The 27,181-nt window shown below is 44.3% G+C and overlaps 1 protein-coding gene across 1 annotated transcript in view; it reads right to left on the reverse strand.

Annotated features, from left to right (window-relative positions):
- LOC311238584 (ATP-citrate synthase-like) overlaps positions 1–27,181 on the reverse strand; it is an 81,903-nt gene that overhangs the window by 22,159 nt on the left and 32,563 nt on the right. Inside the window, exons 12-16 of the mRNA XM_084326693.1 lie at positions 21,657–21,811; positions 15,361–15,454; positions 1,641–1,782; positions 901–1,069; positions 227–331 (exon numbers count right to left, since the gene is read on the reverse strand). Coding sequence (XP_084182819.1) covers positions 227–331; positions 901–1,069; positions 1,641–1,782; positions 15,361–15,454; positions 21,657–21,811 — 665 coding nt within the window. The remainder of the gene's footprint in view (positions 1–226; positions 332–900; positions 1,070–1,640; positions 1,783–15,360; positions 15,455–21,656; positions 21,812–27,181) is intronic.

Consider the following 27,181-nt stretch of genomic DNA (forward strand, 5'->3'; position numbering starts at 1 on the left):
TTACAGAGCGTCATTGCGTTCTTCAACCATGCACCATTGTTGTTGCATGTGTGCTCTATGTTTGTATGTCTGGATCTGCAAAAGAGATCTCGTATCTCAACGGGACCTCCTGGTTAAATAAAGGATAGATAAGTAATGTAATGGAGTAACAGGCAGGTTACTGCTGTAAAGAGCAGTAATACATGACTTCACACTAAGACCCAGCGCTGGTCGTTAGGCTGCGTACCGTCGCAGGTCCGATGATGGTGACACCCTTCTCATCCGCCAACTTGATCATCTTCCTGGTCTGGGCTTCAGGGATTCCCTCGGCTATGATGGCGATGGTGTGGATCTGGAGAAACAAGTATTATGATACTTCTCCATTAGTCTGTTGGGGTTAGTTAGTGCTTAATCTACTAAAAACCAAGCGCTTAATCTACTAAGAGAGTGCAGCCTTAGATGTTATCTAACTCTATACTGCATGGTCTCCATGGTGCTGTAACTACCTGTGGATACTGCATGGTCTCCATGGTGCTGTATCTACCTGTGGATACTGCATGGTCTCCATGGTGATGTATCTATTTACCTGTGGATACTGCATGGTCTCCATGGTGATGTATCTATCTACCTGTGATGTATCTACCTGTGGATACTGCATGGTCTCCATGGTGCTGTATCCATCTACCTGTGGATACTGCATGGTCTCCATGGTGATGTATCTACCTGTGGATACTGCATAGTCTCCATGGTGCTGTATCTATCTACCTGTGGATACTGCATGGTCTCCATGGTGATGTATCTACCTGTGGATACTGCATGGTCTCCATGGTGCTGTATCTACCTGTGGATACTGCATGGTCTCCATGGTGATGTATCTACCTGTGGATACTGCATGGTCTCCATGGTGATGTATCTATCTACCTGTGGATACTGCATGGTCTCCATGGTGCTGTCGAAGGCAGAGCGCAGGGAGGCGAAGCTGATGAGCACGTCCACCTCAGGGTGCTTCTTCATGGCGTCCGCCATGTTTTTGTAGACTGGGATCAGGATCTCCTTGTGGCCCCAGTAGAACTTCTGCTTGTGGTCTCCACTAGAGAAACACAATGTAACAAGATGAGAACTTCTGCTTGTGGTCTCCACTAGAGAAACACAATGTAACAAGATGAGAACTTCTGCTTGTGGTCTCCACTAGAGAAACACAATGTAACAAGATGAGAACTTCTGCTTGTGGTCTCCACTAGAGAAACACAATGTAACAAGATGAGAACTTCTGCCTGTTGTGCTTCAGATTGATGGATACAATCTTCCTCAGAATCTAACAAGCTAACTGCCTGTGGATCAAAGGACAGGCCTCCAGTGAACATGTGTGTTCCATGTCCCCCTGTGGAGGAACACATGATATGCAATATTCAGGGAGCACCTTTCTCCTACAGGTAACCTTCAACCGTTATGTGGACAGACTTGTTTTTATCAAACCCCAAATCCCAGTCTGTTAACACAGCACCAGGCCAACCTACGGACCAGGCCAACCTACGTTCACACAGCACCAGAACAACCTACATGAACACAGGACCAGAACAACCTACGTTCACACAGCACCAGAACAACCTACGTTAACACGGGAACAGAACAACCTACGTTAACACAGGAACAGAACCTACGTGAAGGGGTAGACCATGGCTGCCACTGAAGGCCCGTCCCGCGAGCAGACGTAGTCAAAGTCCAGCATGCCCTGCACGGCGCGCGTCTGCATGCCCCACACCATGCTCTTAGTCTGTTTGCTGAACAGGGTGGTGGCTTTGGCTGTGGAGCAGAGAGAAGGGTGGAGGGAACAGAGAGGAGCTGGAGGTTAAATACAGAGCAGGAAGAACGCTGCAAGAACAGGACTGAGGACGTTACACTGGAAATAACATCAGTTCTTTCAAGCAGATAAATACTGATGAGGAAGTCAAGATGCTCAGATCAGAGTGAGATCCAGGTTTTAACTGTTCATACTTGCCAACTATGAAATTACATTAGGAAACAATCACCCCGAAATAGACCTCAAATTTGACAAAACAAAAAAATGTACTCAATGCCGGATGATCTCCACTGTCGAGTCAAACCCTAAATTTCTCTGGTGGGAAGAAGCAGCAAAAATATCTGCTCTAAAAAATCTGGAGTTTCCCTGATTGTAAAATTAGTTATTTTTAACAATCTGATAAATGTTAAATATAATGTATATTCTCTTCCTTTTCCTTGCATGCAGGATTTCCAATAGAGCATTTGACTTGCTGTGTGTCTACTTGGGCTCAAAGTTCCCCGTTAGTCCTGACAGGGTAGAGTAGTCTTCTAGATTATTCAACATCAATCATCACATTTAAAGCAGAACCACCCTTCTATATAGTTATCTATAAGGACTATTCCAAAACTGCAGGTTTCACTACAAGCAGGAACACAAGAAAGCAGCCAAGTCCAGATCTAAAATGTCCTTTTAGTGACAACAGGTACACAGGAGTGCAATTTAGTCAAGTCAAAATGTTTAATTTGTTCTCCAACTCAGTATAGACTACAACTTGCAATGGCCTAGGTTATATTATGATTTTAACAAACACATTTTACAATTGAATTTCTTCGACGAATAAACCTCTTGAATCTTTTCTTTTTTTTTAAATAAAAAACACAATACAATCACCAGACAACACATTCATCCTCAGGGAAAAGGGGAGGGGCACTAAGCCCCAGGGGAGGGGTGAGGAGGAAAGATGAAAGGTAAAAGATGTGTGTTTGTGTTCAAGGTTGTGTTTAGAGTTTTAATAGAATGAGACAAAGATTCAGAACATGCGTGTCAACCATTGTGATTAGGGATGTCCCGATCGCCTTTTTTTGCTTCCGATCCGATCCCGATCATGTGATTTTAAATATCTATCGATCCGATCGTTTCCGATCCGATCTTTCACATTAGTAATCAATTTTGACGCATTTGTCAGAAACTGGCAGAGCGAGACAAGCCCATCTGTTACCTATAGTCCGGGGCGCGAGCGCGGAGGCTTTGTTATTACATTCACCCTGAGAAATGTGCTTCTGCTTCATATGAGAAATATTAAAAGTTTCAATATATGTTTGCACATTAGTATACATTCAGTGTTCGACTTACGTAATGGTCCATTCTGGTCTGAAACGCTGACGATAATCCTCAGTCACGTTATCCTCCAGGTGAAAAGTTAGTCTGAAAACTTCGCCTCCAGCCTGTCCTCCTTGCAAACATTGCAACTGGCTTGACTTTCTATTTTAAAATGCTTAGTTCCAAACCTCTGACATTAAGTCTAGCTGCTCAAGTCAGTGGATATTAACCGTGTTTCGGGAGCGACGTGTTGTACTGTTGTTGTGATGTGGAGCGTGTAGCGTGTAGCCGGCCGGTCTAAATTAAAGGCAATGTGTTTGTTGCAACGGTGTAAATTAAAGGGGAATGTGTTTGTTGTGGACAATTATTCTGCTCTGTGTGACAATAAATACATTAATGATGATATATTATATGTAATTTAAAACCAAAACTAAGGCCTCCGTATGAGTTTAAGACGTGGACATGGTCATGGTCATGTAAAATTTCTTTTTTTGACTGCCGATTTTTATTATAATTTTTTCCCGATCCCCGATCCTCTGAAAAGCACGTGATCGACGCCGATCCCGATCACGTGATCGGATCGGGACATCCCTAATTGTGATAAAACTGTACAACACAATTAAAGTGTTCCTTTATTAATCCCCTCAGGAGAACATTATATATTATTTTATAATGAAACTAATCTATGGGCAGACTGGAGCATTGTGGATGAAGTTGAGTCTTAAAGAGTTGTGATAATGTAGAACTTCTGATTTGGGTGCAGAATGTCAATGCGAGAGCTGATGTGATTCTGTTAATCATGGAGACAGTGTTCTATTCCTTCTCATCCGCCCTGGCGTCCTCACTGCCCTCCGGGGATCAGACATTACAATAAAAAGTTGGGCCACGTGTCTGATCCACCAAGGGTCTGAGGGCAGTGGCGTGAAGGAGTGTTCTAGAGTGATAGATGTGTCTGATCCACCAAGGGTCTGAGGGCAGTGGCGTGAAGGAGTGTTCTAGAGTGATAGATGTGTCTGATCCACCAAGGGTCTGAGGGCAGTGGCGTGAAGGAGCGTTCTAGAGTGATGGATGTGTCTGATCCACCAAGGGTCTGAGGGCAGTGGCGTGAAGGAGCGTTCTAGAGTGATAGATGTGTCTGATCCACCAAGGGTCTGAGGGCAGTGGCGTGAAGGAGTGTTCTAGAGCAGCGGTTCCCAAACTTGGGACCCGTTTTTATTGGGTCTGCAAATATATATATATTTTTTTTTTAAAGCTGTAGATGTGTTGATTAAAAAAAAATATATACAGAAACAGACTAAATGCTCAGCATGACCTCAGAATAGCACTTTCAAAAACCAAGCCCAGAATAGATCTGCTGGTTGAAAACTTCAACCATACCTCATTAGATTTCATTGTGCCATAGATGAAATATTATACCCCTTCTAGCATGTCAGGTCAGTAGAATTTTTAAACAAGTCAGTACAAATTAATCAGAATGTTGCTCAATGTTGGGGTTTAAGGTTGAGGGAAAGAAATGGAGAGTTGAAAAAGGGGTGAGAAATAGAAGAGAGTAGAACAGTGGTTCTCAACCTGTGGTACGTGTACCACCGGTGGTACTTGGGCCCCCTGCTGGTGGTACTTGAAAAAATAATTATAATATTATTTATTTTTTTGTCCGCAGTCATGCCACTGAACTTAGAAGCAGGCCAGGCCAGTGTTTCTAGTTGCGGCAGCGCGATAGTTAGATAACCTAAATGGGGAACAACCAGGAGATCACTGTGACAGAGAGTAATGCAGTCTAAACAGTCATAAATCTTTTATTCAACTTCAGCCCCAGATTTCTATATATTTTTTGTAATCTGAAAAGAGTGGTTGTTAAATCTGACATTACAAAAAACTAAAAATCCATCAAAATCAGTGTTGTTGCTAATCATTGACACATGCTAGCCTAATAACCCCCCTCAGAAAAATCGACTTTGCATTTGATGTGTTTTTTTCTTTTCTTTTTACAATAATGTGTGATGCCCATCACAAACACTGGCAGTTATACTGGTAACATTTCAAAAAATCCTGCACCAGAATGCAGGAAATTAAGTCTTTGTAACAAGAAAATCCTGGTGAATTATTTCCCCAGTCCGGCCCTTCTTATGTGAGTTGTCAATGGACAACAACATGCTGTGTGTGTGTGTGTGTGTGTGTGTGTGTGTGTGTGTGTGTGTGTGTGCGTGCGTGAGCGAGAGAATAAAGTACAATTGCTTGCTGTGTGAGAGAGAGAGAGAGAGAGAGAGAGAGAGAGAGAGAGAGAGAGAGAGAGAACTGGCAAAGGCAGCCATGATGAAGTTGAGCTTCATCCAGTAGAATGAAAACGTTTATAAAAGACACCTTCATTTGACTTTTTAAACTATATTTGATAATTTATTCTGGTAGATCATGACATTACTTTTCAAATTGTGTATAATAATGTGTATTATTATATATTATTATTTGTATCTTCTTCCTTACTGCCCCCACTACTGGGTCCATCACTACTAGCACAGATTTCAACTTTATTTTCAATTCTAGTGAAGATAACATGTTTTTTTCTATTGGATGAAATGGTGCAGCGATAAAAACATTGTATTCAAAATTTCAATATTTAATTCAATAAAGCCTCAACAAAGAGTTGGAACAGCATATACAGAATATAGATGTGATGTCAGTCTGAATCAGAGCATTCTCTGCCTCATTGAATTCTGAATCATCAGATTCCAATGAACCCTCAAATTCTGAAAATGGGAGTAGTCACCACTCACCAACTTCCCCATCTTCGCTAGTCACCCCCACCCACACTTTCTATTTGACCCATGACTTCTCAGCAGAGCCCAGACAAAACTTCCCTTTTCCTATAAACTCTGCTAATACTGAGTGACTATTGAGAACACGAGAGAGAGAGTAACAAGTAAAGCGTCTTTTATAGACAAACTGAAATATATCTTACCTTGCCGTTCAAAAGTTACGTTTTCACTGACTCTCTTGATTTCTGGGTAAAAATGTCGTCATGTGGTACAGATGTTGTAACCGGAATCCTCGCGGTCGAGGATTACATGAAAAAGTGTGTGTTTGAATTAAGTACATTTGCTGAAAATCAGTTGTTCTTAATTTTCTCACTTGCTATGTGAGAATGTTAATTAATATGTCCTCAATACCTCTTGCATTGTATGAGAATTGTGTGGAAGAGTTTGCTAGTTCTAGTGCTACCCCTTTGTACATTGTGGCTGTGTCTGACAAAAGTTAACAATAAATAATGTTATTAGGAATACATTTGCCTGTGTGAACTGTACATAGCTGAATAGACTGTATTTTAACGTCGGTCATGTGGTGGTACTTGGAGAGCCAGCTACGTTCTCAGGTGGTATTTGGTGTAAAAAGGTTGAGAACCACTGGAGTAGAACATGTTTGTTCATTTAAAAGTGTTACACAATTGTATGTACATATGTTATGAGGTGGTGAGCAACTTAACATTACACTCTGATTATTGCTGTGATGTACTTTTATAATTAAATAAATACATTTAATATACATTTGAAATTCATGGTTTGTTGTGATCAGTAGTTTATAAATGTATGTTATGGCAATTCATGATGCATTTTTGTAAGTTTGGGTCCCGGCCCGGGGGAAACACAAAATGTCTCTTTTGGGTCTCGAGCTGAAAAAGTTTGGGAACCCCTGTTCTAGAGTGATAGACGTGTCTGATCCACCAAGGGTCTGAGGGCAGCAGAGTGAAGATGAGTCTTGGGGAGGTTGATCACTCAGGATGCTTTACTGCGTGAATTGACCTGGATATGAAGCATCCATACTAGTGAAGAAGAAGTGCGTCTTTAGTCGCCGGCGAAAGATTGGACGGGTTTCGGCTGTCCTAACTGTGGTGGGCAGTTCATTCCACCATTGTGGGGCAAGGACTGAGAATAGGCAGCTTCTCCTTGATGACCCTCCCAGAGCTCGGATAGGAGTGGGTCTGAGACGGCCAGAAGATGCAGAGCGTAGGGGTCTTGAGGGTGTGTAGTTAGAGACCATTGACCGGAGGTAGGCTGAATCACGTCGGTACTACCGAGTACCGATTCACGTGAGATCCACCGGTGCCACATTTCGGTACTTTTTTCCCCTTCTTTTTTCCGATGATGTCAACGTTTCGTTTACCACAAAAATTCACACGCACAATACACGCTTACCTAGGATTTGACTCGATTCAACAACAACAAAGCAGTCGGGGCAATGGCAAGCCGAAGACGGTGGCAAGTGTGGTTACACTTTACAAAGCTAGATGCAACCAACGCTCGCTGCAATATTTATAGCGCAAAATGCAAAGCTGGGCAGGGTAACAAATAACTTGAGGAAACACCTGGTCAAGCACAGCATATTTCTGAAAGCTGAGGAGTGTAGCGTTTTTTATGCGAAAAAGCAGCAGCAGCAGCTAGACGTTTGGACTCATTTTTATTTTTTTTTATGCACTTTTTCTCCCATTTTCTATTTTTCTCCCATCCCAATTTTCATATCGTCCAATTCAACCCTCCCCTGTCTTCGAACGTTGTTTCTTGCCTCCCACAAGCCGGCTGCAATGTGGACTAAGTCATACATAGCACGAGTCCCCTCCGATACTCGAGGTAACAGCCGTCGCATCTTTTCACCTGCGCGGCTCGATCTTTCAGCGTCGGGGGTCTGGGCTTTGGAGGGGCCCTGCCCCCGTCGCTTCTTGATTCTACTGCGCAGGCGCACCAACCGACCTGTAGGAGTCGCTGTCCACAACGCCCGATCCCCACCCTTCAGTTTCCCTCCCCGTAATACGGCCAATGTGTATTACTGTGGACGACCAGCTAAACTGAAAGCAATGTGGAGAGCGGTCCTCGGTTCAAATGTGAATGATACCCAACCCTAGCCTGGGGTTACCCAACACTGCACCAGCTGCATATAGGTCAACACTGCACCAGCTGCTAGGTGCATATAGGTCAACACTGCACCAGCTGCATATAGGTCAACACTGCACCAGCTGCTAGGTGCATATAGGTAAACACTGCACCAGCTGCTAGGTGCATATAGGTAAACACTGCACCAGCTGCATATAGGTAAACACTGCACCAGCTGCTAGGTGCACCAGCTGCATATAGGACAAACACTGCACCAGCTGCATATAGGTCAACACTGCACCAGCTGCATATAGGTCAACACTGCACCAGCTGCATATAGGTCAACACTGCACCAGCTGCTAGGTGCATATAGGTAAACACTGCACCAGCTGCTAGGTGCATATAGGTAAACACTGCACCAGCTGCTAGGTGCATATAGGTAAACACTGCACCAGCTGCATATAGGTAAACACTGCACCAGCTGCATATAGGACAAACACTGCACCAGCTGCATATAGGACAAACACTGCACCAGCTGCATATAGGACAAACACTGCACCAGCTGCATATAGGACAAACACTGCACCAGCTACATATAGGTAAACACTGCACCAGCTGCATATAGGACAAACACTGCACCAGCTGCATATAGGTAAACACTGCACCAGCTTCATATAGGACAAACACAGACAGACAGACAGACAGAGGAGGAAGAGGCTTAGAGACCGAGGAGGAAGAGGATTGAGGATGACAGAAGAGGCTTAGTTAGAGACAGACAGAGGAGGAGGAGGAACTAACCTCCAGTAGAGCCTGACCAGGCTTGTGCTTCTGTTATGCCACAGGACGGAAACAAAAAGTGACATAATAAGCACAAAAAAGAACAAAACAATCAGTACATCGTGTTAGTTCACTGCTTTTAGTGAACTTTAAATATCAATCAAATCAAGCTGGAAGAGAGGGAACACCATGCATAGCTGCTATCAAGCATGACAACTATACTACCCTGGTATAATACTATACTACTGTGGTCTTAGAGCCACCATGGTAATCACACTGACACATAGCTAGTAATACTATACTACTGTGGTCTTAGAGCCTCCATGGTAATCGCACTGACACATAGCTAGTAATACTATACTACTGTGGTCTTAGAGCCACCATGGTAATCGCACAGACACATAGCTAGTATTACTATACTACTGTGGTCTTAGAGCCACCATGGTAATCGCACTGACACATAGCTAGTATTACTATACTACTGTGGTCTTAGAGCCACCATGGTAATCGCACTGACACATAGCTAGTATTACTATACTACTGTGGTCTTAGAGCCACCATGGTAATCGCACTGACACATGGCTACTGGCTAGTATTCCAAAACAAGAACAGACACAAGCTTTTCCACTAGTCTTTATTTGGCAGCACGCTCCGGCTTACAAAGCAGGCACACAGAGCAGAATGTAGGGAGCATGTTGTAGATCTGCTGGTCTAATGTTACAGGTCTAATTACATCACATCTCTGGAGGAAGAGTCACACAACCCGCTCTATGGGTTATAGCACCTTCTATGCTATTGGCTTGAAGTTCTTCCACGCGCCTTTTAGGCAAACGGATTGGACAGCGCCTGGGGAGTCCCGCCCTCACTCTGCTGTGTCTCACTCTGCTGTGTCTCACTCTGCTCTGTCTCACTCTGCTCTGTCTCACTCTGCTGTGTCTCACTCCGCTGTGTCTCACTCCGCTGTGTCTCACTCTGCTGTGTCTCACTCTGCTGTGTCTCACTCTGCTGTGTCTCACTCTGCTGTGTCTCACTCCGCTGTGTCTCACTCTGCTGTCTCACCCAGTCTCCTTCAGAGCACTCAGGCTACATAGTAAGTTGTTCGTCACGGCTCTCAATGGGTGTTTAATACATGATGTTAAAATGTGAATAATAGCTCCTCCTCAGTCCTGATTGGTTAACATGGTTTTACTTTCAACCCTATGAAACATAATGATGGATCATCAGACATTAACACTTTGAATGCCGACGATGTGAAATGTCGTTTGATTTTTTTATTAGCGATCTGAATTCATATTTCATCAACCGAGTCTCCCGTTGGTACAGCAGACCCTCTAGGAGCTCCGGTGGGAAAATACCGCCCCCTATCGTCTATCCCTGTGTAACTGGCTCCACTGTGCTGGCAAGCCGTCTGATGATTTTATTTTATTTTATTACGGATCCCCATTAGCTGGTGCCATGGCAACCAGCTAGTCTTCCTGGGGTCCACACAAAAAAAACATACAAAAACAATTATTGCAAAACAGAATGATTAAAAGCCAGTACTCAACATACAATACACAATGAAACTAACAATTAAGATGGCTAAAATTACATGCAAGCAAAAAAACGGAAAACAAAAAAACAAAAAAATACAAAATACAGTGTTAAATACAATTTAAGATTGTTTTTAAAATTGAATATTTTTAAGAATGGCTTTTAGAATGCTCATCAATGTTACTAAAACATCAATTTCACCATACCTTTAAAAAGAAAAGAAAAAACACACAAAGTAATCAGAAGAAGTTTTGGATAACATGGCTGCAGCTACACTCATGCATGACATATATTAATTTCCTTCCGGATTATGGCTCCTTTGAGTTTCTTTTTTAAACGGTCCTTGTTTTCCGTCCGTATAATATGTAATGGGATCCTATTCCAGTATGTTATGGCTCTATACATTGCAGTTTTCTTTAGAGCGTTGGTTCTAGGCAGAGGTAGGGTGAAGCGACTACTTGAAGCATGTCTGGTATTATGGTCATGTCTATCATTGGATTCGTCCAATGATCGAAGGGTTGGTGGTTCGAATCCCGCTCAAGCCCATGTCCATCCCACTGCCGTTGTGTCCTTGGGCAAGACACTTAACCTACTTGCCTCGTATGAATGTGTATGCATGTGAATGAATGTTGGTGGTGGTCGGAGGGGCCGTAGGCGTTGATTATTCGCCACGCTTCCGTGAGTCTGCCTCAGGGCAGCTCTGGCTGCAATTGTAGCTTACCACCACCGGTATGACTGTGTATGAACGAATAATGGACTCTGTGAAGCGCTCTGGGTGCCATGAAGAGCGCTATATAAATCCAAGTCATTATTATTATTATTATTATTAAAAGCATAGAATACAATTGAGTGGGTTTACCCAAGGTACAAATGTTCTTTAAAAACCTAATCAAACTGCATGCTAGTCTCTCCTCCACCCTCATCCACGACAGTCTAGCATGCATTCCCTCCACACTATTCCTTATAGAGCAGTGAAGAGTGAGTCGGACAGCTCTATTTTGAGTGAGCTGGAGTTTACTAAGCTCTTGCTTTGACGCGCTAGACCAAATTGCTGGGCAGTAGTCAAGATGGGACAAGACTAAAGATTGTACTACCATTTTAATTGTTGTATTCGTTAGGAGGCAAGTGATCGCGGGTTGGAAAGCAGCGTGGCATATATATTTACAGCAGCCAATAATCAATCAATAAACGCGATCGATATTTGGAATGGCGATCAGGAATTGGAATAATCTTTTTGGAGAACATCTGATCTAAGGTAAGGAGTCTATGTTACCAGTTTTAGGATAATCAGAGCTGTATTCACTGAGATATCAGCATGTGCCGTGTGTGTGTGTGATCTTGAGGAAATGAGAGAATAGATTTTTCAGCCCGCTTCTATAGCGTGCATAAGTACACATACTATCGATAATCTAGCGTTTATTTGAAAACTATTCATAAATAGGCCGACAAATGACAACGCGTCTAGTGTATTCGAGAATATTCCAATAAATGCCGTTTATGGCGGAATCTTTCAATTTTCCGTACGTTTCGAGAGAACGATAGCTTTTCGAAATGCTATAACAAGGATATGAACCGATTAAAAAACAATCCGTTTCGACAATGTTGACTGCAAACAAGTTATTGATAAGCGACGGGCAGATTAGACACATAGCCATAATTTAAAACATAGATTATGAGTTTTTAACACTAACATTGAAGTGGATGATGGCATTCAAGGGGGTAAAAAGGAAAACAAGGCCGGCACTGATAGTGTTAATATCACTGTCTTTTATTTTTTTGTATCCACTTTTCTCCTCCTATTTTTCTTGTATTTTCCTCCCATCACAATTTTAGTTGTTATGCCAATTCCCCCCTCCCCTTCCTGGTCGTTGCGCACATTGGCCTCCTACTTGCCGGTCTAAGGAGTACTGAAGTCTATCGCATGCTTCCTCCGATACATAGGAGACTGCCAGCAGCCTCTTTTCACCTGGCAGCGAGGACTCTCATTGGGTGAGTGTAACGCGTGGGAGGAGGGCACACTACCTCACCGAGATCCCTTCCTCGCTGTGCAGGTGCCCTGACCGACCTGTAGGAGTCACTGTTTACAACGACCAGATTAACACCCACCGGCTTCCCTCCCGCTGACAATTGTGTCAGTATGACGACCGGCCAAGCCGGAGGCACCGCTGGGCGCTGACAGCTGGATTCGATACCAGTATCTCTGCGGTGGTAGGCAGACGCTTAGTCCGCTGCGCTACCCGGCCACCTAATATCACCGTCTTTTGAAGGCCATAGCGTGTAAGAGAAATTATGCGGGGAGATCTGCTTTTATTGGTCTATGTTTGCCCCGCCCCCCCCTACACTTAAGCCCTACCTAAAATGTAGACTACTACAGAAGAAATGTGTGGCTATCGCCTTGTGGCGATTCTCTATGGAGAAACCTTTCTAGTTTAGACTCTTTAGAGCGGCTAGTCAAGGAACGGTTCCTATTCATTTAGTATGAATGTGTGTCAACATGCGTCTTCATTCTCAAACGGATGCATCACTAGTCTGGTTAGTTACATCTCAACTCACAGCCGAAAAGTGAACGGACACATAAACAGCATGTAGGTAAACAGAGGCTGATTTGCTTTAACAACATATTCACACACACACTCGACCATGCCGGAGATACTAAATGATCTTTGATAGATAATCTCATCATTCATGAGTAGATGCCAAGATGCAGGGGTCAAAACCACACGCAAAACACTGCCCTCTACCTATAGCTTCACTATGACACATGTATATAAACCACACTGCCCTCTACCTATAGCTTCACTATGATACATGTATATAAACCACACTGCCCTCTACCTATAGCTTCACTATGATACATGTATATAAACCACACTGCCCTCTACCTATAGCTTCACTATGATACATGTATATAAACCAGTCCTCTACCTATAGCTTCACTATGATACATGTACTGTATATAAACCAGTCCTCTACCTATAGCCTCACTATGATACATGTATATAAACCACACTGCCCTCTAATAGCTTCACTATGCTACATGTATATAAACCACCAGGCCCTTCAGGTTTTACTCTACTGCATCCTCTCAACAGTCTGAAGCAAAATGACTAATAAAATGTCACTACAAACGACAATTTTCAAAAAGGGAAAATTATTTGGATTGTTTTCTTTTCTTTTGGTTGACTGTCAGCGAGCGTAACGTCTACATTTTGCTGCAAAATGTAAACATTGTCCTGGTTTCTCTTTTGAAACCATCTGAATTTCACGCACAGTTATATTAGAGGTGTGAAGGGGTTAAAAAGGAAGAGGGGCGGGCCGGTAAAGGGGACGGAGCTACGCGTGGGAGATGAAACACACAATCCCACTTACCTTTACAGTCACTGACCACAGTCTTCAAGGGCCACAGTATAGAATGGAGAGAGTCTTAACAGATACCAGTATGAGAGAGACCAGGGAAGAACAGCAGAGATGGAGAGAAAGAAAGAGAGGGACAGAGAGCGAGAGAGATACAGAGAGAGTGAGACACAGAAAAAGAGACGGAGACAGAGGGGAGAAAGATAGAGACAGAGAGGGAGAAAGACAGAAAGAAAAAAGAATGCAACAAGCAGAAATGAAGAAGCAGACAACGAAAAGGAGAATAATACGAGTAAATAAATGTATGTATGTTTGCATGTATAGTGTGGTTGATAGTCATGGACCATTAGGTGGGAGGATCTAGTCAATCCCCTCTGTATTTTAAATTAACTGTTGGGAGACAGCTGTCAATGTTGCAAACTGTACTGCTTTTCCTGTTGACAGGGTTAGGGTTTAAATCGGGTATTACATCTTTAACTAGCAGCAGTGAGAGGTGTATTACATCTTTGACTAGCAGCAGTGAGAGGTGTATTACATCTTTAACTAGCAGCAGTGAGAGGTGTATTACATCTTTGACTAGCAGCAGTGAGAGGTGTATTACATCTTTAACTAGCAGCAGTGAGAGGTGTATTACATCTTTAACTAGCAGCAGTGAGAGGTGTATTACATCTTTAACTAGCAGCAGTGAGAGGTGTATTACATCTTTGACTAGCAGCAGTGAGGTGTATTCAATTTTTGACTAGCAGCAGTGAGAGGTGTATTCAATCTTTGACTAGCAGCAGTGAGAGGTGTATTCCATCTTTTTTTGTGTGACTTTTTTCTCCTCCTTTTTCTGTGTTTTTCTCCCATCCCAATTTAGTCGTGCCAATTCCCCCCTCCCCTGTCTTGATCGTTGCTCGCATGTGCCCCCCACTGGTCGGTCGTAGAGAGGGTTGAAGAATCTATCGCATGTCCCCTCCGATACATGCAGAGTCAGCCAGCCACATCTTTTCACCTGCCAGCGCGGACTCTCATTGGCGAGGTGTAACGTGTGGGAGGCTCACACTACCCTCGCCATCTCCTGTCCTTGCTGTGCAGGCGCCCTGACCGACCTGTAGAAGTCACTGTTTACAACGACCAGATTACCACCCATCGACTCCCCTCCCGCTGACTCTGCCAATTGAGTCAGTATGACGGCCGGCCCAAGCCGGAGGCAACGCTGACAGCCGGATTAAATACCGGTGTCTCTCACGTTGGTGACGAGCGCTTAGACCGCTGCGCCACCCAGCCGCCCAGGTGTATTCAATCTTTGACTAGCAGCAGTGAGAGGTGTATTACATCTTTAACTAGCAGCAGTGAGAGGTGTATTAAATCTTTGACTAGCAGCAGTGAGAGGTGTATTAAATCTTTAACTAGCAGCAGTGAGAGGTGTATTAAATCTTTGACTAGCAGCAGTGAGAGGTGTATTAAATCTTTAACTAGCAGCAGTGAGAGGTGTATTAAATCTTTGACTAGCAGCAGTGAGAGGTGTATTAAATCTTTAACTAGCAGCAGTGAGAGGTGTATTACATCTTTAACTAGCAGCAGTGAGAGGTGTATTACATCTTTAACTAGCAGCAGTGAGAGGTGTATTAAATCTTTGACTAGCAGCAGTGAGAGGTGTATTAAATCTTTGACTAGCAGCAGTGAGAGGTGTATTAAATATTTGACGAGCAGCAGTGAGAGGTGTATTAAATCTTTGACTAGCAGCAGTGAGAGGTCATTGTGTTGAGTTACCTGCTGGGAGGCCTGCTTTAGGCTTCTTGGCTGGGGTGGCATCATTGGTGGCCCTGGTTTCAGAGAACGATGCCGTTCTTGTGGCAGCTGGAGTCTGGAACAAGAAAAACAAAAAATAATGTACAGATTTCAATAGCGCCAATCTGAGAAAAGTATTGCCTGACTTCTATCAGCATGTGACTTGCAACACCAGAGGCGGTAACATCCTAGATCACTGTTACACGCAATTTAAAGGTGGCTACAAGGCTCATTCTGATAGTGGCTTTGGCAAGTCAGATCACGCATCCATTTTCCTTTCACCAAAGTACAGACAGAGAATTAAAAGTACTCCCGTAGTCTCGCGAGAGGTGCAGAAATGGGATCTGACGTCAGAAGAGACGATCCGGTCAGTGTTTCACCACACAGACTGGATTGTGTTCCGCGACACAGATAACATTAATGCCTACACGGAGACAGTGCTGGACTATGTCTGTACTAGGGTGAAAGAAACAATCCCCACTACCAAAATGAAAGTTTACCCAAATCAAAAACCCTGGGTAGACAAATCCGTCCGTGAAGCTCTGAGAGAGCGCACCAAAGCATACAATGACGGCCTAGTGGCAGGCAACATGAATGACCACAAGGTGGCGCGACACAACGTAAGGAGGACAGTGTCAGAGGCCAAACGGCGCTACAGGGATAAAATTGAACTCCAGTTTGAACAAGCTGACTCTAGAGCTATGTGGCAGGGGCTCAAAACGATGACAGACTACAAAGGCGCCTCCCTCAAACTGAACAGTGACATCTCCTTAGCAAACGACCTCAATACCTTCTATGCGAGGTTTGATGCTGGTAATAACAACACCAGCTCACAAGCCTCGGCAATGGGGGGGGGGGGGTCGGCTGCTGATGGAGGCGCAGTGTTCAGGGTAACAGAGCATGAGGTGAGGCGGACCTTTAAAAAAGTGAATATCAGGAAGGCAGCAGGTCCGGACGGCATCCCCGGCCGCGTCCTAAAAGTCTGTGCCGACCAACTGGCCCCAGTATTCACTGACATATTTAACCTGTCCTTAGAACAGGCTGTCATCCCCACCTGCCTGAAGAAGTCCACTATTATCCCTGTACCCAAAAAATCCAAGCCTGCTTGCCTCAACGACTACCGCCCTGTAGCTCTCACCTCCATAGCCATGAAGTGCTTTGAGAAGCTAGTAAAGGGCTACATCTGCTCCTCCCTCCCCATCAACATGGACCCCCTGCAATTTGCATACCGCCCCAACAGGTCCACGGAGGACGCCATATCCCATGTGCTGCACACAGCAGCATCACACCTGGACAAGAGGCAGGGGAACTATGTGAGAATGCTATTCATCGACTACAGCTCGGCATTCAATACCATAGTCCCCTCCATACTCATAGCCAAGCTCAGGGACCTGGGCTTGGGCTATGACCTCTGCCAGTGGGTCTTGGACTTCCTGACTGGCAGACCCCAGGTGGTGAGAGCAGGCAACTGCACCTCCTCATCCATCACCCTCAACATAGGGGCCCCCCAGGGCTGTGTTCTGAGTCCCCTCCTCTACTCCCTGTACACACACGACTGTGTGGCTCAGCGGAGTAGCAATACAATCGTCAAATTTGCTGACGACACAGTGGTGGTGGGCCTGATCTCTGCCAACAACGAGAGGGCCTACCTGGAAGAGGTCAAGGTCCTGGCGGGATGGTGCCAGGAAAACAGCCTCTCCCTGAACGTCAGCAAAACAAAGGAGATGATTGTGGACTTCAGGAGGTCGGGGGTCAAGGACTACAGCCCCCTCAGCATCGACGGGGCACCGGTTGAGAGAGTCAACAGCTTCAAGTACCTCGGAGCCTACATATCCGAGGACTTGACATGGACCACACACATTAACAGTGTGGTGAAGAAGGCACGACAACGCCTCTACTTCCTCAGGCGCCTAAGGAAGTTCCAAGTCAGCCAGAAGATCCTTAAGAACTTCTACTCATGTACAATAGAGAGCATCTTGACCGGCAACATCACCTCCTGGTTTGGGAATAGCACTGCAAAAGACCAAAGCAGACTACAAAGAGTGACACGTTCAGCCGAACGCACAATTGGAGGGGGGCTCCCCACCCTCCAGAACATTTACTACAAGCGTTGCAAGGGCAAGGCTAAGAGAATCATTAAAGACTCCAGTCACCCGAACAACTGCCTCTTCGAACTGCTGCGGTCAGGCAAGCGATACAGGAGTCTCAAGGCGAGCACAGAAAGACTCAGAAGTAGCTTCTATCCCCAGGCCATCAGGCTGCTAAACGAACAATGAATGAACACTACACAACAACAACCACCAAACGCACATAGCACACACATCCACACGCACACACTCACTTTAAACAAACACACTGTAGCACCCACTCCACACACTTTATAGCACACACCCACTTTAAACAAACACACTGTAGCACCCACTCCCCACACTTTATATTTATGGATGAAGGATTGCACTACAACTCGTACACCTTACTGTAAATTGTACCTAAAATTGTACCTCATCCCATTTCTGCTTTGCACTAGATAGTACTGTACATTAGTACACTGCATAGTATTGTGTATTGTATATTATATGGTAACTCAGAACATTGTACATATGTCTATACCGAACACTGTGACCTCATTTTCTTCTTCTAAATTCATGCTATATTATGTTATTATGTTATTTGATACCATCTTGTCTAGCACAGTCTCTGGAGCGTAACAGTAAGAAGCATTTTGTATGAAAGTATTCTGTACGACAACTATTAAAGAACTTGAACTTGAACTATGCATGAGAGAGAGATTTACATAATGTAAATACAGGTCAGACCCAGAGCAACACTACGAAGTGTAATACTTCTATAATCTAGGGCTGGGCGATATGGCCAAAAATGATATCACGATATCGATAACAATATCATATCACTCGATATTCGATATTATCGATATTGTTATAAGTATAAAAAAAACAGATTTCTAAACAACAGATGTATGTTTATTTTGCAGCAATTCTTTGTCGTTGCCGCCATCTTTAGTGTTACATCCCCTCACACTCCAGTTCTCAGGCTGCAGCTGGTTTGAAAGCGAAAGTAAACGGCCTTCTCTGCTGGCTGTGGCTCCAGGGGAGTTGAACAGTTCTGGCTCTGCTAGTTTCTTTTCCATCTTTTGGCGCTTTTTTGGTGGACAAACCACTGCACATGTGTACCGTGACTCGTGACTGGAGTCTAGCTCTGCTAGCACACATAGCCTACTGTGTACAGACGGTTTCAAACTGTATTTTAAATTAGAAATCAAAACAAAATAAATGGACAAGAGAAAAATAAATCTCAATTTGGTCAGTATTGTCATTTGGACAAGCAAAGCCATTACTTTAAGTTGCAGGCAAGAAAGACAAGTCTGTCCATTGTCTCTGGTTTTAAAACTGCCCTGTTACAGGTCACACAAAGAAATATATATTTAGGGGCGGCTAGGTGGTGTAGTGGGCAAGGCACTCGCCACCAGTGTGGAGACGCTAGGATTCGCGTGTTCGAATCCAGCTCTCCACATTGTTTTCAGTTTAGCTGGTCGTCCGCAGTAATACACATTGGCCGTATTACGGGGAGGGAAAACTGAAGGGTGGGGATCGAACGTTGTGAACAAGCGACTCCTACAAGTCGGTTGGTGCGCCTGCGCAGTAGAATCAGGAAGTGTCGGGGGCAGCGTGAGCCTCCCACGCGTTACTCCTCGACACTGAGAGATCGAGCTGCGCAGGTGAAAAGATGCGACTGCTGTTACCTCAAGTACCGGAGGGGACTTGTGCTATGTATGACTTAGTCCACATTGCAGCCGGCTTGTGGGAGGCAAGAAACAGCGTTCGTGACAGGGGAGGGTTGAATTGGATGATACGAAATTGGGATGGGAGAAAATATAGAAAAATGGGAGAAAAAGTGGATAAAAAAAGAAAAGAAATATATATTTATTTTTTCGATTTTTTATTTGTCAGATATCGATTATTAAAATATATCGCGATAATTATCGTTATATCGCCCAGCCCTACTATAATCATGTCTTAGGAGGACTAAACAAGTAGCATAATCTCCAAAATCAGAATTCCCTGCTGGTCCGGGGATTTGAGCAGTCAACCTGCAGTCAGAAACCCATTTCTCTAACCGGTGGGACGTACCACTGTGTTGTACTTGTTGCTGGAGTTAAGCCTGTTCCTCTAACCAGTGGGACTTACCACTGTGTTGTTGCTGGAGTTAAGCCTGTTCCTCTAACCGGTGGGACGTACCACTGTGTTGTTGCTGGAGTTAAGCCTGTTCCTCTAACCGGTGGGACGTACCACTGTGTTGTAGCTGGAGTTAAGCCTGTTCCTCTAACCGGTGGGACGTACCACTGTGTTGTTGCTGGAGTTAAGCCTGTTCCTCTAACCCAGGGGTCAGCAACCTTTACTATCAAAAGAGCCACTTTTCCCCCATCCCACAAAATAAAATGCTCAGGGAGCCGCACAACCTATTTACCCTTAAAATGAAGATAACAGTGTATAACGTTTTATATATCCCCAAGCATACCCCACATTTAGCATAAAATGCCTGACAATTGCATACCCAAAGTAATTTGCGATTTATTATACTTTATACTTATAGCACAGTTTGTTGCATTAATGTGATTATAAAGCAACAAAAATATTTTTTTTGACTTTTTATTGCTGTTTTTACCTGTTATAACAAAGGAAAACCTCAAACTCTTATAAAGAGGAGAAAAAATACTGGCTGTTTAGACCTATTTTTAAATAAAACACAGAAGAGGAGACAAAACACTGGTGTCTGTACCGACTTTGAAATAAAACCCTGAACTATTCAGGTATATTTGAGTCCTTCCCTTATTTGTGGAACATTTATAAAATAAAAAGTAGTCTACTTTGAAAAAAGACTACCATGTGTAGACCTACTTTGAAATAAAACACAGAAAAGGAGAAAAAACACTGGCATCTGTAGACTCTACTTTGAAATAAAACCCTGAACTATGCAGCTCTATTAGGGTGTGTTCACACATGAAAGTCCGGGGATAGTCCACAGTCCGGACTTTCTGGTGGACCAAATGTGAAAATGATACATTGTTTGATTTTGGTCTGCGTTCACACTACCCTGTTTGGTGCGGATCTAATTTGTAAACAAAGGACATGCTGTCGCCAAGTCGTTCATCTATTGGACTAGCGCTCACAAACGTAAACAGTTGCCGACAGCGTCTCTTGTGATAAAGCAGAGAGATACTGTCATTACGAGCGTAGCGCAAGTCGACTAGAGAGTAGAGAGAGAGAGAGAGAGAGAGAGACTGTCCGCACGCGGCGCCAGTCTAGAGAGACAGAGAGAGGAAGAGAGACTGTCCGCACGCGGCGCTAGTCTAGAGAGGCAGAGAGAGGAAGAGAGAGAGGCAGAGAGAGAGAGACTGTCCGCACGCGGAGAGAGAGAGGCAGAGAGAGAGAGGCAGAGAGAGAGAGGCCGAGAGAGAGAGAGGCAGAGAGAGAGAGAGAGAGAGAGAGAGAGAGAGAGAGACTGTCCACGCGCCTGTCATTCATTTGAGTTGGGTCGCGCGCAAGCCGTCACTTGGCGCTGTCAAGTTGGGTCGCGCGACCGCCGCTGCCACTAGGCACTTGTCACTCATTTGCTCTAGATTAGATACTCTATAAAGTTAGATCGCGTTCACACCAACAGCAAACGAACCATGGTCCACTTTGAAACGAACCGAGTCCCAACTTTTCAAGAGGACCATGGTTCGGTTGTTTGGTCCTCATTATAGTTCGGTTTGCGTTCATACCTGTACAAACCAAACGGACTATCGATCTAAAGGGACCATGGTCTTAGAGTCCTTCCCTTATTTGTGGAAAATCTATAAAATAAAAAGTAAATTTTTCGTTGTTTGCAAATTTCGCACCACATATCAGGCATACAGGCAAGCCTTTTGTTGACTAAATATCTTAGTTGATGAAATATTTTTTCATTTCAGTGGCACAGTATGACATCGATCTCCAAAATAAGAAAGAAAAAAAAAAGAAAAGAAAAAAATTGTGTGCCAGGGAGCCGCAGCTGATTGGCTAAAGAGCCGCATGCGGCCTCGAGGCCGCAGGTTGCCAACCCCTGCTCTAACCGGTGGGACGTACCACTGCGTTGTTGCTGGAGTTAAGCCTGTTCCTCTAACCGGTGGAACGTACCACTGTGTTGTTGCTGGAGTTAAGCCTGTTCCTCTAACCGGTGGAACGTACCACTGTGTTGTTGCTGGAGTTAAGCCTGTTCCTCTAACCGGTGGAACGTACCACTGCATTGTTGCTGGAGTTGAGCAGGAAGTTGGCGGTGTGCGCAGCCATGGGGGGCTGGTTGGGGATGGGCCGGCGGCCCATGGCCATTCCCACGATGGCCGTCATGTGGGTCTCTGTACCGAACACATGGATGGGGATCCCTGTGGTCTTTCCTGGAGAAAGGGAACAAATGCACTCCAATGGCTCAGTTACAGAGCTAGATAAGACCATCCTCTGGGAGGGGAGCAGAACACAACATAATAATCTGGTATAAACTAGGGCTGACCTCGACTAATCAATCGAAGGAGCCGACCTCTTAGTCTAATGCAATTTTTTTTAAATCATAGATCATTCTTTTCAAAAGCAATGAGAGCATATGAGCGAGGCTAACTGCCTAAGAAAACGGGCACAGAAAGAGGATTTCACCTGTCCAATGAACACACTAGACAAATATCAAGATGTATCCATCAGTGGACCAATTGCATGCGTTCGCTGAGGACAAGAAGCCTTCAGTCGACTCCTTCAGACATTAAGCACCCCCCACAGCCCAAATGGAATGATAAATATATTTTTTTTGTTTTAGTTTTTTTTATCCACTTTTTCTCCCATTTTCTATTTTTCTCCCATCCCAATTTCGTATCGTCCAATTGAACCCTCCCCTGTCTCGAACGCCGTTTCTTGCCTCCCACAAGCCGGCTGCAATGTGGACGAAGCCATACATAGCACAAGTCCCCTCCGATACTCGAGGTAGCAGCCATCGCATCTTTTCACCTGCACGGCGCGATCTTTCAGCGTCAGGGGTGTGCGCTTTGGAGGGGCGCCACCCCCATCGCTTCTCGATTCTACTGCGCAGGCGCACCAACCGACCAGTAGGAGTCGCTGTCCACAACGTCCGATCCCCACCCCTCAGTTTTCCCTCCCCCTAATACTGCCAATTGTATTAGTACGGACGACCAGCCAAACTGAAAACAATGTGGAGAGCTGGGCTCGAACCCAGCGTCTCCAGCATTGGTGGTGAGTGCCTTGCCCACTGCACCACCTAGCCGCATAAATAATTTTTTTTAAACGACGAGTGATTATTATGTGTCCAGCCTGCAAAATCATCTGTAGACACCCCTGGTCTAAACACTCCAATCAATACTTGTGAACATCCACTGCCAGAAAATAGATAATCAAGACTTCAAAGTATCAATTAAATGAGCAGTTTATACACAATAACGATCATAATGTTCCACCATCTTGCTCGTCTGTTTGGGGGCGGTGGTCTAAAAGGCCTTGTGACCAGAAGGTCACTGGTTCCACAGAACAGGCAAGAACCCTTTACCCTCTCCCTTTAACAAGGCACTAAACCCCCAACTGCTCAGTGGTCAACAGTCAGACTGTGGTTGTACTGGGCAGCTCCTAGTGGTCAACAGTGTCAATACTGTGGTTGTACTGGGCAGCTCCTAGTGGTCAACAGTGTCAGACTGTGGTTGTACTGGGCAACTCCTAGTGGTCAACAGTGTCAGACTGTGGTTGTACTGGGCAGCTCCTAGTGGTCAACAGTATCAGACCGTGGTTGTACTGGGCAGCTCCTAGTGGTCAACAGCATCAGACCGTGGTTGTACTGGGCAGCTCCTAGTGGTCAACAGTATCATGAATGAATGAATGAAAACTTTATTTAACAGATTGCAGAATGGGTACAATACAGTACGGCTCAATACATACAATTGTTAAGGGGATGCAGACCTGAGAAAGATGTTTGTCTTGTTTCCATCAGGGTCCCCCATTTTCAATTCATATAGACATATATGACATACATGACATACAGATAGTCAGTACTGCTACATCTATACATTTATGACATACCAGATTTGCAAATACAGTACTGTTTGTGATACAGAAGGAGTCAAGAAAAGGGAGTATATACATTTGACGTAGAAACTGTACATTGGAGGAGGTTGGGTGGGGGGGGTTGGGTACATTGGGATATTGACAACCATACTGGGTAATTTACATTGGAGGTGGTTGGGGGGGGGGGGGGGGCGGGGGGCACACTGTATAAACAAGTAACACTGTACATTGAGGGGGGGGGGGGAGGAGACACTGTACAAACAAACACAATTGTACATTGAACTATTGACAAAACCATACTAGGTAAATGACTGTACATTGGAGGGGGTTGGAATGATTGGGTTAGGATATTTACAGGGGCCAGTGTTGAATTGCAGTCTCCCGTAGGTGTCCCTTGAGAGAGGTTTTGAAAGTGGGTAGTGATCCACATTCCTTTACAGCTTTGGGTAGGGCGTTCCACATTGATGTGGCATAATTGCGAAACGTGTTTAGTCCCTTATTTGAGCCGAATCTGGGTTTAACATGATTTGTGGAGCTCCCTCTGGTGTTGTGATCGTGGTATTCACTGACCTTTGGGAAGTATTTTGACATGTACATGGGTACCTTGGTCGTGTAGTGTATCTTGTAGACCAGGCCCATTGCAAGTTGTTGTACTCTGTCGTCTACTCTAAGCCATCCTAGGTTGTCGAAGTGGGCAGGGGTGAGGTGGGTTCTAGGAGTAAGGTCAAGCAGTAGTCTGACCAGTTTGTTTTGAGATGTTTGTAATTTTGTTTTTAGCGCCTTTGAGGTGCTTTGGTACCATGAGGTGCAAGCATAGTCGTAGTACCCCTGAATGAGTGCTCCTGCCAGAGTCTTCAGGGTGTTCTTGTTTACCAGAGAGGAGATCCGGTACAAGAATCGAGTTCGTTGGTTGACTTTTTTTATTACATTGGATGCCATTTTGTCACAGGAGAGATTAGCCTCTAGGATGGACCCCAGGTAGGTAATTTCATCTTTCCTTGTGACAATATTGTCACCCACTGTAACTGAGAAGCCGTCGGTCTTGCTGAGTTTGTTATTTGAACCGAAGAGAATGGACTCTGTTTTGCCCATGTGTAATGATAGTTTGTTATCAGCGAGCCATATGCAGATTCTGCCTAGTTCCGAGCTGAGGGTTTTTTCAACCTGTAACTTGTTCTTGTCAGAGACCAGCAGGGCTGAGTCGTCCGCAAACAGGAACAAGTTGCAGTCACAAGCTGACGACATGTCATTTGCATAAATTAGGAACAGTAGCGGTCCTAGTATGCTTCCTTGTGGAACACCACAGCTCACTGTGAGGGGGGGGGATAGGGTACCGTTTACCTCCACCATCTGTTCCCTCCCCTCAAGGTAGGATTGCATCCAGCTCACTGATAGACTATCAAAACCAATTGCTTTTAGCTTGTCAATCAGAATGGAGTGATTGACCGTGTCAAAGGCCTTTTGTAGGTCCAGCATGACCATGCCGCAGTATTTGCCTGCGTCCACCTCTTGTTTGATGTGGTCATTCAAATAGAGAAGGCATGTGTCAGTGGAGTGGGATGTTCTGAAGCCAGATTGGAATTCGTAGATTAGATTTTTTTCCGCTAGGTACTTTTCGACCTGTTCGTAGACTATTTTTTCCATGACTTTCGAGATGGAGGTGAGAATAGAAACAGGGCGGTAGTTGCCTGGGTCTAATTTGCTGCCCTTTTTGTGCAGAGGGGTCACCCTCGCAATTTTGAAGTCCTTGGGGACGTGTCCCTGTTTTATGGAGAGGTTTATTATGTGTGTGATGATTGGTGTGATGGCGGCTGCTGAGTCTCTGAGGAATTTGGAGGGGTTGTACTGGGATTGTGGTTGTACTGGGCAGCTCCTAGTGGTCAACAGTATCAGACTGTGGTTGTACTGGGCAGCTCCCATGTGTGAATGTATGTAGAGTCTGCTAAACGAACAATGAACACTACACAACAACAACCATCAAACGCACATAGCACACACATCCACACGCACACACTCACTTTAAACAAACACACTGTAGCACCCACTCCACACACTTTATAGCACACACTCACTTTAAACAAACACACTGTAGCACCCACTCCCCACACTTTATATTTATTGATGAAGGATTGCACTACAACTCGTACACCTTACTGTAAATTGTACCTAAATTGTACCTCATCCCATTTCTGCTTTGCACTATATAGTACTGTACATTAGTACACTGCATAGTATTGTATATTATATGGTAACTCAGTTACGTCTATTCTGCATCGAACATTGTACATATGTCTATACTGAACACTGTGACCTCATTTTCTAATTCTAAATGACATGCTATACTATGTTATTTGATACTATCTTGTCTAGCACAGTCTCTGTAAGAAGCATTTTGTATGAAAGTATTCTGTACTTCTGTATGACATTGACAACTATTAAAGAAACTTGAAACTTGAAGCCGGGTGTTCCTGAAAAGGGGCATCCATGCTCAGCGAACCTACCCTGGTGAATAAAGACCAGCCAGCTACTAGGGCTGAGCCCAAACGTTAGAACGTTCTGACCTTCGTTCTTTATGTTGGCATTCAAAATCAACATTCAAATTGATTGAACTATTCATTCTGTTTAAACCAATGGGGTTTTTCTTCATAGTTGCAGATAGAGATTAGGCTACACTAATATTATAGTATTAAAAACTGATTAGTTATATTCATTAAAGAAAGTTGATTTAATAAAAAATAAATAAAAAAGACTCTGCGGCCGGGTAGTGCAGCGGACTAAGCGTCTGTCTACAACCGCAGAGATAGTGGGATCGAATCCAGCTGTGGTGCTTCCGGGTTGGCCGACCGTCCAAACTAACACAATTGGCAGTGTTAGAGGGTGGGTCCTGGTCGTTGTAAAACAGCGACTCCTACAGTTTGGTCGGGGCGCCCGCACAGCAAGGGACAGATCTAAGAGAGGTAGTGTGACCTTCCACATGTTACACTCTCCCAGTGAGAGTCCGTGCTGCCAGGTGAAAAGAAGTGGTGGGCTGGGTACACATGTGTCGGAGGAAGCATGCGATAGTCTCCGCCCTCCCGGACCGACGGTAGGGGGTAGAGTGCGCAACGACCAGGAAGGGGATTGGGAATTGACATAACGACTAACATTGGGATGGGAGAAAAACGGGAAAAAAAGAGGAAAAAGATATATATATTTTTTAAATACTCATTTAATCAGATTAATCACTTTATTCAAATTGAGGATTTAGTTTGAGGATATTTATAAAATAAAATAAAGAAATGTATTTTCTTTTTTTTATTCAAAACGAAGGTTCAAACGTCCGTTAGAAAAACCCTGACGAAGTTCGAATCCCAAAAACAGGCTTCAGGGACAGCCTTACCAGCTACTACCTGTAACAAAGATCCTACCCTGGTAAATAAAGACCAGCCAGCTAGCTACCACCTGTAACATAAAGAACATACCCTGGTAAATAAAGACCAGACAGCTAGTAGCTACCACCTGTAACATAAAGAACCTACCCTGGTAAATAAAGAACAGCCAGCTAGTAGCTACCACCTGTAACATAAAGAACATACCCTGGTAAATAAAGACCAGCCAGCTAGTAGCTACCACCTGTAACATAAAGAACATACCCTGGTAAATAAAGACCAGCTAGCTAGTAGCTACTAGCTACCACCTGTAACATAAAGAACATACCCTGGTAAATAAAG

Source organism: Notolepis coatsorum, assembly GCF_963971535.1.
Source record: "Notolepis coatsorum genome assembly, chromosome: 12".
Taxonomy (NCBI): Eukaryota; Metazoa; Chordata; class Actinopteri; order Aulopiformes; family Paralepididae; genus Notolepis; species Notolepis coatsorum.